Genomic DNA, 14316 nt, shown 5'->3' with positions numbered 1-14316 from the left:
ATCATATTCATTTCAGCAGTATATGGGCCTACAGTGCCTTGCGAAAGTATTCGGCCCCCTTGAACTTTGCGACCTTTTGCCACATTTCCGGCTTCAAACATAAAGATATAAAACTGTATTTTTTTGTGAAGAATCAACAACAAGTGGGACACAATCATGAAGTGGAACGACATTTATTGGATATTTCAAACTTTTTTAACAAATCAAAAACTGAAAAATTGGGCGTGCAAAATTATTCAGCCCCTTTACTTTCAGTGCAGCAAACTCTCTCCAGAAGTTCAGTGAGGATCTCTGAATGATCCAATGTTGACCTAAATGACTAATGATGATAAATACAATCCACCTGTGTGTAATCTAGTCTCCGTATAAATGCACCTGCACTGTGATAGTCTCAGAGGTCCGTTAAAAGCGCAGAGAGCATCATGAAGAACAAGGAACACACCAGGCAGGTCCGAGATACTGTTGAGAAGAAGTTTAAAGCCGGATTTGGATACAAAAAGATTTCCCAAGCTTTAAACATCACAAGGAGCACTGTGCAAGCGATAATATTGAAATGGAAGGAGTATCAGACCACTGCAAATCTACCAAGACCTGGCCGTCCCTCTAAACTTTCAGCTCATACAAGGAGAAGACTGATCAGAGATGCAGCCAAGAGGCCCATGATCACTCTGGATGAACTGCAGAGATCTACAGCTGAGGTGGGAGACTCTGTCCATAGGACAACAATCAGTCGTATATTGCACAAATCTGGCCTTTATGGAAGAGTGGCAAGAAGAAAGCCATTTCTTAAAGATATCCATAAAAAGTGTTGTTTAAAGTGTGCCACAAGCCACCTGGGAGACACACCAAACATGTGGAAGAAGGTGCTCTGGTCAGATGAAACCAAAATTGAACTTTTTGGCAACAATGCAAAACGTTATGTTTGGCGTAAAAGCAACACAGCTGAACACACCATCCCCACTGTCAAACATGGTGGTGGCAGCATCATGGTTTGGGCCTGCTTTTCTTCAGCAGGGACAGGGAAGATGGTTAAAATTGATGGGAAGATGGATGGAGCCAAATACAGGACCATTCTGGAAGAAAACCTGATGGAGTCTGCAAAAGACCTGAGACTGGGACGGAGATTTGTATTCCAACAAGACACTGATCCAAAACATAAAGCAAAATCTACAATGGAATGGTTCAAAAATAAACACATCCAGGTGTTAGAATGGCCAAGTCAAAGTCCAGACCTGGATCCAATCGAGAATCTGTGGAAAGAACTGAAAACTGCTGTTCACAAATGCTCTCCATCCAACCTCACTGAGCTCGAGCTGTTTTGCAAGGAGGAATGGGAAAAAATTTCAGTCTCTCGATGTGCAAAACTGATAAACATACCACAAGCGACTTACAGCTGTAATCGCAGCAAAAGGTGGCGCTACAAAGTATTAACTTAAGGGGGCTGAATAATTTTGCACGCCCAATTTTTCAGTTTTTGATTTGTTAAAAAAGTTTGAAATATCCAATAAATGTCGTTCCACTTCATGATTGTGTCCCACTTGTTGTTGATTCTTCACAAAAAAATACAGTTTTGTATCTTTGTTTGAAGCCTGAAATGTGGCAAAAATTCGCAAAGTTCAAGGGGGCCGAATACTTTCGCAATGCACTTTATGTTCACACATGGACTTGTGTGGCTTCAATACTTCCTAGCCTTAAATTACTTTATCGTAACATTTTGTATTATTTTCCTAGAAAATGTAAATAATGTAGGGGGAAGAATGTTCAGGGCGATATTACCCTCCTTACAACTAGAAGTAATCAATCTTTAAACACGGAATTTAGGAATTCACCCCCCCTAAAAAAAATATTTGTAGACTATGTGACCATGCAAACCGAGTCCTGAATTTATCTAACATGTTCATCTCAATGATGCTTTTCTCAACTGGTCCTAAACTCCTTGACTTATTTGGACATTTTCTCCTGAGAAATACTATATGATGTCAAGGATCAATATATTCCCAAGTGTAATATGTGATGAGCACCGAACTGACATTTGGAGAACTATAGTCTTTACATAACAATGTACTATTATATTTCAGAATGCCAATAGCCATCCTTTGAGTAAAACAAATATTTAATTTATACTTGAGAAAAATAGTAATAATCTGATTTGCACGGAACACAAAATGTATTTTCCTTCGTCAAACAGTAACAATTAAATTTTGTTTGACAGATCATTTCTTTTAAAAGATCAAATTAAATTCATTCTAGGATTGGGGAAAAAAAACAAGTTGGGTTTTCGCATCTCATTATGGGAGGTGAAACATTTTGGTATCTAGAACACAGTCTTATTGGTCAGTCAGTTTCGAGGAATCGTTGAAGGAATTTCTAACGAGGAGAAACAACCCTGTTGAAATCAGACGTTCCTCGTCAAACCATTCAACACTTCTTTTCAGAATCGAGTTTGTGTGCGGCTGGCGACATAAGGGTGGTTATCATTGGATGGCTCTGGGCAGTAGAATAGGTCATAGGTCATGCCCTGAGGGGGCTGGGTGGAGCAGAGCGGAGGGGGAATGGGGACAGACATTGGAACCCTACTAAATGCCACCCTATCCCCTATATAAAGGGTTCTACATAGGGAACAGGGTGTCGTTTGAGATACAGAAATCGGGTTGGTGTCACGTCACATGAAGTCCTCGTAGTCTTGTGCGTAACCTCCATCGAACTCTCCGTAGTCCGATAGGTCATCCTTCATCTTGGACTTCATCCCTCCGGCAGCAACCACACCTTTCTTTTTCTACTTCCCTTTATTCAGCTGCTGTTGGAAATAAAGACGGATTCGTTTTGTCTTATGACAGTCATTCATTTTATCATCATGTCCATTAGGGCACGCCTGAGTCTGTTTTCTTCCGTTTGATGCCTAATGAACATGACCCGGACTGAATACCGGTCTAAGTAGACCATGGATACTGGTGATAAATGTCTCTGTATGTAACCATTTTAAAAGCTTGCTTTTGGTTTATTTGTAAATAAAGCATGTCAGTTTTGTCACAGATTTTTTTTTTTTAACTTTTTTTTTGTCTGTCATTTTGAAAAAGAAAATTATAAAAAACCCACTAACCTTTTCTTGTTTCTGTTTTTCACTTAGTAAGACTGTGGGAGTTGCTGACTTTCTTCAAGTCCTCTACCTCCACTGTAACATAAGAGATGCACAGTTAAAACAGTATTTCATATAATACAGGAACAGCCCCACTGACCGTTGAGATGCATGACCAATAACATCGGTTACTTTTCAAACGGTATATTATTAAATCAATACTTACATGAGAGACAGAGGTCTCGAAACAAGGACTCTAGGAAGCCGGAATAGTGTATTGAAGTCTCAAAAGGTGATTTCTTGTCTTAACAACTTTTCAAAATCTGTGAACTCATCTTTAGAAGACTGGCTTATGGCATCAATTCCTTTTACGTTGTTGACGACACCTGATTTGAGAAGGAAAAAATGATTTGAGCACAAATGATATGAAGCTTTCCACAGGCAACTGGTGTTGACAATGTCTAAAACTCTTGATGCTTAAACCAGACATTTTGCAATATAAATGGCAGATTCTCTGTAAAGCTTTCTATGAATCTGTAATACAGTGCCTTGCGAAAGTATTCGGCCCCCTTGAACTTTGCGACCTTTTGCCACATTTCAGGCTTCAAACATAAAGATATAAAACTGTATTTTTTTGTGAAGAATCAACAACAAGTGGGACACAATCATGAAGTGGAACGACATTTATTGGATATTTCAAGCTTTTTTAACAAATCAAAAACTGAAAAATTGGGTGTGCAAAATTATTCAGCCCCTTTACTTTCAGTGCAGCAAACTCTCTCCGGAAGTTCAGTGAGGATCTCTGAATGATCCAATGTTGACCTAAATGACTAATGATGATAAATACAATCCACCTGTGTGTAATCAAGTCACCGTATAAATGCACCTGCACTGTGATAGTCTCAGAGGTCCGTTAAAAGCGCAGAGAGCATGTGTCTCACTTGTTGTTGATTCTTCACAAAAAAATACAGTTTTATATCTTTATGTTTGAAGCCTGAAATGTGGCAAAATGTCGCAAAGTTCAAGGGGGCCGAATACTTTCGCAATGCACTGTAGGCCCATATACTGCTGAAATGAATATGATGTAACCATAGTCTTAACTGTTTGTGTATTTTAATGGAGGAATGATGGCACTGAAAATAATCTGTTATGTAGCATTTCAATAAATAGCTGTAGGGTCAAGTAGAAAACACGGCGCTGACCATTTCATCCTGGGCCTATGTTCACAAAACGTCTGAGTAGATACGCTGATCTAGAATCAGATGCTCCCCCCTTCTTATTCATTATGATCAGAAAAGGCTAAACTGATCCTAGAGCAGCACTGCTACGCTGAGAAACCCAGTATAATCGCTTCCACTGAGTTGAAGCAACAATCAGTCTAGGTCTCGTTGGCATAACTTTGCACGGCTTGTATCAAGTGAGGTGAGAAACAGACCAAATGTATTTAGGAAAGAAGGTTGTACTGGGTCATTATCACTTGTTTTTCTTTTTCACAGCACATTTTCAGGATTGGTAATGGAAATATAAACAATATTAAAGATTAAAGTTGTCTTATTTTATCCACCTAATTTAATAAAATCACTGTTTTAAAAAAGTAATTTTTTAAATATTTTTTTTAATGCATTTTAGAATTTGGATAATTTTGGCCAAACAAATATGAAGTATTTTAATGTTATTTATGGGTTGATCTTCTAATTGTGCCCAGAGCATAACGGGGAAGAGTGGTGAACGAGTTACCGACTAACTACCTTAACGTCAAAATAAATAACTACCTTCAACAAACAGTCTCCATTGGGGGACTTCATCTCGTTCATCAGACGAGTTGAATCAATGAATCTTTAATTTTGTGAATAAACAAATGGCATTTTGTAGATTATAAAGTGTCTTTACATGTCCATATAGTGGAACAAAATGACTGCTCTATGCTACTCTATTAACCTCAAGCTAATGGCAGGTACATGTGTAAAGTGAATGACACTGTAATTATATCTCTCAATTGCTATTATACGCAAACAAGTTTGTCCGTGCAAATAATTTTCTAAAAGTTTGATCTTTTTTTTGTAAGTCTAATGTACATACATCTGAATATCCAATCCATTTTTAGCACTTGCTTCATTGTAATTGATGATTGACCAATACGGCTGAGGGTAAGGCGTGAACAGGTGAAGACGGAACAATCCTCAAATCCCTCCAAATTAAGCAGTGTCCCTCTGAGACAGTCTGCTACACCTGCAACGTGGTACTCTCCTCTCAAACAGTCTGCTACACCTGCAATGTGGTACTCTCCTCTGAGACAGTCTGCTACACCTGCAACGTGGTACTCTCCTCTGAGACAGTCTGCTACACCTGCAACGTGGTACTCTCCTCTGAGACAGTCTGCTACACCTGCAACGTGGTACTCTCCTCTGAGACAGTCTGCTACACCTGCAACGTGGTACTCTCCTCTGAGACAGTCTGCTACACCTGCAACGTGGTACTCTCCTCTGAGACAGTCTGCTACACCTGCAACGTGGTACTCTCCTCTGAGACAGTCTGCTACACCTGCAACGTGGTACTCTCCTCTGAGACAGTCTGCTACACCTGCAACGTGGTACTCTCCTCTGAGACAGTCTGCTACACCTGCAACGTGGTACTCTCCTCTGAGACAGTCTGCTACACCTGCAACGTGGTACTCTCCTCTGAGACAGTCTGCTACACCTGCAACGTGGTACTCTCCTCTGAGACAGTCTGCTTAAATATTTGTCATTCAACATACTTTTGGTAATGTAGTGTATGTGGACACCTGCTTGTCGAACATCTCATTCTAAAATCATGGCCATTTAATATGCAGTTGGTCCCCCCTTTGCTGATATAACAGCCTCCACTCTTCTGGGAAGGCTTTCCACTAGATGTTGGAACATTGCTGCTATAACAGCCTCAACTCTTCTGGGAAGGCTTTCCACTAGATGTTGGTGCATTGCTGCAGGGGGACTTGATTCCATTCAGCCACAAGAGCATTAGTGAGGTCGGGCACTGATGTTGGGCGATTAGGCACGCAGTCAGCATTCCAATTCATCCCAAAGGCTTTCGATGGGATTGAGGTCAGGTCTCTGTGCAGTCAAGTTCTAAACACACTGATCGACTAACCATTTCTGCATGGACCTCGCTTTGTGCACGGGGGTATTCACGCTGAAAGAGCCTTCCCATTTATTACCTCAATTACCTCGACACTGGTGCCCCCGCACATTGACTCTGTACCGTAATACCCTGTATATAGCCTCCACATTGACTCTGTACCGTAATACCCTGTATATAACCTCCACATTGACTCTGTACCGGTACCCCCCTGTATATAGTCTCCACATTGACTCTGTACCGTAATACCCTGTATATAGCCTCCACATTGACTCTGTACCGTAATACCCTGTATATAGCCTCCACATTGACTCTGTACCGTAATACCCTGTATATAACCTCCACATTGACTCTGTACCGTAATACCTTGTATATAGCCTCCACATTGGCTCTGTACCGTAATACCCTGTATATAGCCTCCACATTGACTCTGTACCGTAATACCCTGTATATAGCCTCCACATTGACTCTGTACCGTAATACCCTGTATATAGCCTCCACATTGTCTCTGTACCGTAATACCCTGTATATAGCCTCCACATTGACTCTGTACCGTAATACCCTGTATATAGCCTCCACATTGGCTCTGTACCGTAACACCCTGTATATAGTCTCCACATTGGCTCTGTACCGTAATACCCTGTATATAGCCTCCACATTGACTCTGTACCGTAATACCCTGTATATAACCTCCACATTGACTCTGTACCGTAACACCCTGTATATAGCCTCCACATTGACTCTGTACCGTAACACCCTGTATATAGCCTCCACATTGGCTCTGTACCGTAATACCCTGTATATAGCCTCCACATTGACTCTGTACCGTAATACCCTGTATATAGCCTCCACATTGACTCTGTACCGTAACACCCTGTATATAGCCTCCACATTGTCTCTGTACCGTAATACCCTGTATATAGCCTCCACATTGACTCTGTACCGTAATACCCTGTATATAGCCTCCACATTGACTCTGTACCGTAACACCCTGTATATAGCCTCCACATTGGCTCTGTACCGTAATACCCTGTATATAGCCTCCACATTGACTCTGTACCGTAATACCCTGTATATAGCCTCCACATTGACTCTGTACCGTAACACCCTGTATATAACCTCCACATTGACTCTGTACCGTAATACCCTGTATATAGCCTCCACATTGACTCTGTACCGTAACACCCTGTATATAGCCTCCACATTGACTCTGTACCGTAACACCCTGTATATAACCTCCACATTGACTCTGTACCGTAATACCCTGTATATAGCCTCCACATTGACTCTGTACTGTAATACCCTGTATATAGCCTCCACATTGACTCTGTACCGTAATACCCTGTATATAGCCTCCACATTGGCTCTGTACCGTAACACCCTGTATATAGCCTCCACATTGACTCTGTACCGTAATACCCTGTATATAGCCTCCACATTGACTCTGTACCGTAACACCCTGTATATAGCCTCCACATTGACTCTGTACTGTAATACCCTGTATATAGCCTCCACATTGACTCTGTACCGTAATACCCTGTATATAGCCTCCACATTGACTCTGTACCGTAACACCCTGTATATAGCCTCCACATTGACTCTGTACCGTAACACCCTGTATATAGCCTCCACATTGACTCTGTACCGTAATACCCTGTATATAGCCTCCACATTGACTCTGTACCGTAATACCCTGTATATAGCCTCCACATTGACTCTGTACCGTAACACCCTGTATATAGCCTCCACATTGACTCTGTACCGTAATACCCTGTATATAGCCCTGCTGTTGTCATTTACTGCTGCGCTTTAATTATTTGTTATTGTTATCTCATACTCTTTTTGTAGGTACTTTCTTAAAACTGCATTGTTGGTAAAGGACTTGGTAGAGGTCTACTACACCTGTTGTATTCAGCATTTCACTGTGAGGTCTACTACACCTGTTGTATTCAGCATTTCACTGTGAGGTCTACTACACCTGTTGTATTCAGCATTTCACTGTAAGGTCTACTACACCTGTTGTATTCAGCATTACACTGTAAGGTCTACTACACCTGTTGTATTCAGCATTTCACTGTAAGGTCTACTACACCTGTTGTATTCAGCATTTCACTGTGAGGTCTACTACACCTGATGTATTCAGCATTTCACTGTGAGGTCTACTACACCTGATGTATTCAGCATTTCACTGTAAGGTCTACTACACCTGTTGTATTCAGCATTTCACTGTAAGGTCTACTACACCTGTTGTATTCAGCATTTCACTGTGAGGTCTACCTACACCTGTTGTATTCAGCATTTCACTGTGAGGTCTACTACACCCGTTGTATTCAGCATTTCACTGTGAGGTCTACTACACCTGTTGTATTCAGCATTTCACTGTGAGGTCTACCTACACCTGTTGTATTCAGCATTTCACTGTGAGGTCTACTACACCTGTTGTATTCAGCATTTCACTGTAAGGTCTACTACACCTGTTGTATTCAGCATTTCACTGTGAGGTCTACCTACACCTGTTGTATTCAGCATTTCACTGTGAGGTCTACTACACCTGTTGTATTCAGCATTTCACTGTAAGGTCTACTACACCTGTTGTATTCAGCATTCCACAGTGAGGTCTACTACACCTGTTGTATTCAGCATTTCACTGTGAGGTCTACTACACCTGTTGTATTCAGCATTTCACTGTGAGGTCTACTACACCTGTTGTATTCAGCATTTCACTGTAAGGTCTACTACACCTGTTGTATTCAGCATTTCACTGTAAGGTCTACTACACCTGTTGTATTCAGCATTTCACTGTGAGGTCTACTACACCTGTTGTATTCAGCATTTCACTGTAAGGTCTACTACACCTGATGTATTCAGCATTTCACTGTGAGGTCTACTACACCTGATGTATTCATCATTTCACTGTGAGGTCTACTACACCTGATGTATTCAGCATTTCACTGTGAGGTCTACTACACCTGATGTATTCAGCATTTCACTGTGAGGTCTACTACACCTGATGTATTCATCATTTCACTGTAAGGTCTACTACACCTGTTGTATTCAGCATTTCACTGTGAGGTCTACTACACCTGTTGTATTCAGCATTTCACTGTGAGGTCTACTACACCTGTTGTATTCAGCATTTCACTGTGAGGTCTACTACACCTGTTGTATTCAGCATTTCACTGTGAGGTACACCTGTTGTATTCAGCATTTCACTGTAAGGTCTACTACACCTGTTGTATTCAGCATTTCACTGTAAGGTCTACTACACCTGTTGTATTCAGCATTTCACTGTAAGGTCTACTACACCTGTTGTATTCAGCATTTCACTGTAAGGTCTACTACACCTGTTGTATTCAGCATTTCACTGTAAGGTCTACTACACCTGTTGTATTCAGCATTTCACTGTAAGGTCTACTACACCTGTTGTATTCAGCATTTCACTGAGGTCTACTACACCTGTTGAATTCAGCATTTCACTGTAAGGTCTACTACACCTGTTGTATTCAGCATTTCACTGTAAGGTCTACTACACCTGATGTATTCAGCATTTCACTGTGAGGTCTACTACACCTGTTGTATTCAGCATTTCTCTGTGAGGTCTACTACACCTGTTGTATTCAGCATTTCTCTGTGAGGTCTACTACACCTGTTGTATTCAGCATTTCACTGTGAGGTCTACTACACCTGTTGTATTCAGCATTTCACTGTAAGGTCTACTACACCTGTTGTATTCAGCATTTCACTGTGAGGTCTACTACACCTGTTGAATTCAGCATTTCACTGTGAGGTCTACTACACTATATTGTAATTATTCGCCTACCTCCTCATGCCTTTTGCAAACAATGTATATAGACTATTTTTTTCCCCCTTTTGTTTCTACTGTGTTATTGACTTGTTTATTGTTTACTCCATGTGTAACTCTGTGTTGTCTGTTCACACTGCTTTGCTTTATCTTGGCCAGGTCGCAGTTGTAAATGAGAACTTGTTCTCAACTAGCCTACCTGGTTAAATAAAGGTGAAATGAAATAAAATAAAAAAGACCTGTTGTATTCAGCATTTCACTGTAAGGTCTACTACACCTGTTGTATTCAGCATTTCACTGTGAGGTCTACCTACACCTGTTGTATTCAGCATTTCACTGTGAGGTCTACTACACCTGTTGTATTCAGCATTTCACTGTAAGGTCTACTACACCTGTTGTATTCAGCATTTCACTGTAAGGTCTACCTACACCTGTTGTATTCAGCATTACACTGTAAGGTCTACCTACACCTGTTGTATTCAGCATTTCACTGTAAGGTCTACTACACCTGTTGTATTCAGCATTTCACTGTAAGGTCTACCTACACTTGTTGTATTCAGCATTTCACTGTAAGGTCTACTACACCTGTTGTATTCAGCATTCCACTGTAAGGTCTACTACACCTGTTGTATTCAGCATTTCACTGTAAGGTCTACTACACCTGTTGTATTCAGCATTACACTGTAAGATCTACTACACCTGTTGTATTCAGCATTTCACTGTAAGGTCTACTACACCTGTTGTATTCAGCATTTCACTGTAAGGTGAACTGTAACATTTGATTTAGAGGGATACAGGGTGTGTACATTATTAGGCTTTTGCGTCAGTCAGGTCAAACCTAAAAAAAAAAATACCTGGTCCAACTGAGGTCCTGTCCTTCTTACCTGGAATCTCTGTTTCTTCTCTGTCATCTCAGTCACTCTGCTGATTAAAGACTGTTCCGCTCCCTGCATCTTCTTCATCTCCTGTTTCAGGTTCCCCTGCAAGACAAAAACACAGTGCCGTCATCCTGCCGTCAATAGAAAACATGCTTTAGCTCTCTGGAACACGTATTTATACTATAACGCGTGTGATATGTTTATTCACCACTAACGATCCTTAGACAACATTAATACTACGGCTCATACAACTGGGATGTGATCAGGTATTTTTGTGGTGTGTTGGTATGTGTGTTTGGTAAACACTCCTCTGTTTCTCACCCTCAGCTCCCTCTCGGCCTCTCTGATGCTGACGCAAGCGTGGTCCCGGTGCGACCCGATCACGGTACACACGGTACAGACACACACACTACACTGACGGCAGTAGATTCGGTTCATCTCCTGGTGTTCCGGGCACCTGATGACAATGTAAGTTATACTTCAGCTTGCTGCCAGTTGTTTAATGATTTGTCATATAATAAATTAAATAAAACAATCGTCAACTTTAAATGAAATGTTGAAACACAAAGTATTTACAGGAATTCAAGACTTTACTGCAAATACCGTCCAAAGTTGTTAGGAATTTCACTTTGTGCAGCTCAGAAAAGGAAATTCAATTGAGATTCTCCCCAAATAAGAGTGAAACTTTACCTCCAGGGTGAGGTGTCCTCCACAGGGGGTACCAGGGTGTGGCTCTGGAAGACAGGGGACTCCAGGTGAGGCCGGAGGTGGTCGGAGCACATGGAGGCTCCACACACCAGGCAGGTCTTCACCGCAGGGAGAGAGCCCTGGCTGGGGCAATAGTGGCAGGGTAGAAAGGTCTCCCTAGAGGTTTGACGAGCCAGGCTGGGGGACAGGTTGGTACGTCCAGGGGACAGGTTGTTGGCAGCACGGGTAGGAGAGGTGGAGGTGCCGATTGGACCAGATCTGTTGGAGATCTCTGGAAGAGGCTCCCGCTCAGCTTCAACAGGCTTCTCCTTCGTAGGGGTGACTAAACGTAAATGGGTTGTTATGGTCGTTTCAGCAGGATTCTTGGCGGGTGTGTACGGATCTCTTGCAGGGGGTGGAGGTGGGTCCAGCTCAACGGTGGTGATTCTTCTTGGCGATGTGTTGGTCATGTGACCTGCTGCTGCTTCAGGTGATTTTCTAGGGTCATTCAGTGGTTCTCTTGTAAGAGGTTCTGTTGCAGCAGGGGGTTCGTCCAGCTCAATGGGTGGGTCTCTCCTAGGGGACCTAGACCTATCACGTGTCAGGTCCGGACCTCTGACGGCGACGGACGCAGTACTAGGCGGTTTGGTTGCTAAGGAGAATGGTGCTGCTGGCACCTCCTCCTCACTGGACAACTCGACGTCAGACGACGTGTTCTGATTGGCTGAAGAGGAGGAAGAGGAAGTGGCGGGTCTCTTACGGTCACCAGACCGTCCCCTGGAGTGGGAGGAAGAGGAGCTGCCAGTGGCTTGTCTCTTGTTGTCGTGAAGATGGCCTCCTGGGACAGGAGAACTGGCTGGTCTCTTCCCTAACAGACGCTTGGATTGAGAGATGGAGGCTCTCTTCCCAAGGGTCCAGCCCGCCAAATTTATCTCAATGACATCCTCTTCATTGGCTCTGCCTTCTATACCCAACACAACATACATAACACAAATAAATTAGTAGTGATTAGGCCTACTTAGGTTACATCAAAAGGACACAAACCTAGCTAAATCAAATTGTATTTGTCACAGCACAGAATACAACAGGTGTAGACTTTAAGCGAAATGCTTGCTTTACAAGCCCTTCCCAATGATGCAGAGTTACAAAATGATGGGAAATATCATAAATATCATATTATTTTAAGATAGAATAAGGTCGATTGATTTTAAGGCAAGTCAATGGACTTCAGTAGACTTTGACCTGTGTCGTTACTCGTGTGCGTCAGTCAATATAGCGTAATATTGTTGTTAATGTTTCTATCATAGCCAAGTCATCACCACCATATTAAAACAATGTGTTAACGATGTGTTATTGTTTTAAACTGTAGGCCTAGTACCATTACACAGGTACATCTTCCCCAGCAGTAGCCTAACTTTGGAAATGTTCGTTCCCATGACTAGTCAGCGAACCTGGGGTGTATTTATTACGTCTTGGAACGGAAACCGTTTACCGTTTATGAACCAAACAGAGCAAACGGTCCAATATTAAATTCTCGTTTTCGTTTCAAAAGGTTTTCCGTTTGAAATAAACGGTTTGTGTTGCAAAACGTTTTGTAACAGACCAAACGTTTTGCAACAGAATCGGCGTAATGAATAAACCCCTGTATCGTTGTCCCCAGCCTAATTGCGCATGGGCAGAAGTGTCTGGTGAATTCGGGAAGTTACCTGTGGCTGAGCTGGTGCGTGTATGTGCAGGCGCTTCATGTCGCCACGGACTTGCGGTAGTGTCTCTCTTGAACCCCACCGGTAATGTCTTGTACTCCTCCTTGCACTCGGGGCAGTAGTATGGACCGGTGGGCGAACCACTCCATAACTCCTGTATACAGCAGTAGCAGAAAATATGTTTGCATCTCAGCGCAGTCGGATTCCGACATATACCGTGGCACAAAGGACACACCGAGGGCTCGCAGTCCGGGGTCGGCAACGACTGACCCATTTTGCCCAGTAAAAAACTATATTTGTTACGTTTTTTTGTCAACAACACGACAGGCTCGAACTCCAGGAAACGAAACCGTAAAATTAGGAGGAGCCAAGTGTTTGAATTACGTCCCCAGTGTAGTCCTGCACACTGCGCCCCACTCTTAAAGGTACAGGAAAACAATGTCTTCTCTGACCCAAATACATGTAGCTCGTTAGGTCGACAGATCAAACTACGCAGAGGTCTGCACTAGTGTCATCATTTGAAGAAAACATACACACGAGGAAAAAGCATGCGTACCTGTTGCCCTACCCGGCAGTTTCAGGATGGCTGTGATTGTAAGGTACCCAAGGGGTTAAAATCATACTGGCCTCTCACCATTTTAACGTCACATGAAATACATTTTGAATGGCTTGTAAACATAGATTGTGGAAGTTAATCTCTGAATGTAACAGTTGTTGAAGTACTATGTGAATTTCACCAGGTTCATATATCAATATGTTGTGTTGATTTGTTATGCATGCCTGCATCCTGGGAGAAGGGGAGTGTGTACTTACGTTTTGCCCGGCGTGCTCGTGCTCAAATCATTTTGATGCACTGAGAGAGGTAGGCACGCTTTTTCTGTCTTCAGAAAAGTTTGATTATTTTAAGTACAAAGTCATACACACAATGTTTTGTTCATGAATAATGATGTATATTTAGAGGTTACTCATAAATGGATGGTATTGTTAAGATGCACTTGTAATTGTACTTTTTAGGACGATATCAATATTCTGAATTCAACATGTGGTTAATAGCTA

The 14316-nt window shown here is 42.1% G+C and overlaps 1 protein-coding gene across 2 annotated transcripts; it reads right to left on the bottom strand.

Moving 5' to 3' along the window:
* Positions 1–3101: 3101 nt before the first annotated feature.
* LOC139398029 (nascent polypeptide-associated complex subunit alpha, muscle-specific form-like) lies at positions 3102–13911 on the bottom strand. Of its 2 annotated transcripts, XR_011631307.1 has the most exons (6): positions 13264–13911; positions 11561–12521; positions 11192–11327; positions 10877–10972; positions 3303–3462; positions 3102–3172 (listed from the first exon to the last, which is right to left on the bottom strand). XR_011631307.1 is itself a non-coding variant. In XM_071144280.1 (5 exons), the coding sequence occupies exons 1-5, from the start codon at positions 13532–13534 to the stop codon at positions 3445–3447; spliced, it is 1482 nt and encodes a 493-aa protein (XP_071000381.1). In that variant the 5' UTR covers positions 13535–13911; the 3' UTR covers positions 3102–3444. The 2 variants fall into 2 exon arrangements, 1 of the variants encoding a protein (XP_071000381.1); XM_071144280.1 differs by having other exon boundaries at positions 3102–3462.
* Positions 13912–14316: the final 405 nt, after the last annotated feature.

This window comes from Oncorhynchus clarkii, unplaced genomic scaffold (genome assembly GCF_045791955.1).
Source record: "Oncorhynchus clarkii lewisi isolate Uvic-CL-2024 unplaced genomic scaffold, UVic_Ocla_1.0 unplaced_contig_6859_pilon_pilon, whole genome shotgun sequence".
Taxonomy (NCBI): domain Eukaryota; kingdom Metazoa; phylum Chordata; class Actinopteri; order Salmoniformes; family Salmonidae; genus Oncorhynchus; species Oncorhynchus clarkii.
Note: the sequence above shows the minus strand (reverse complement) of the source record. Positions and strands in the feature narration are given on the sequence as shown.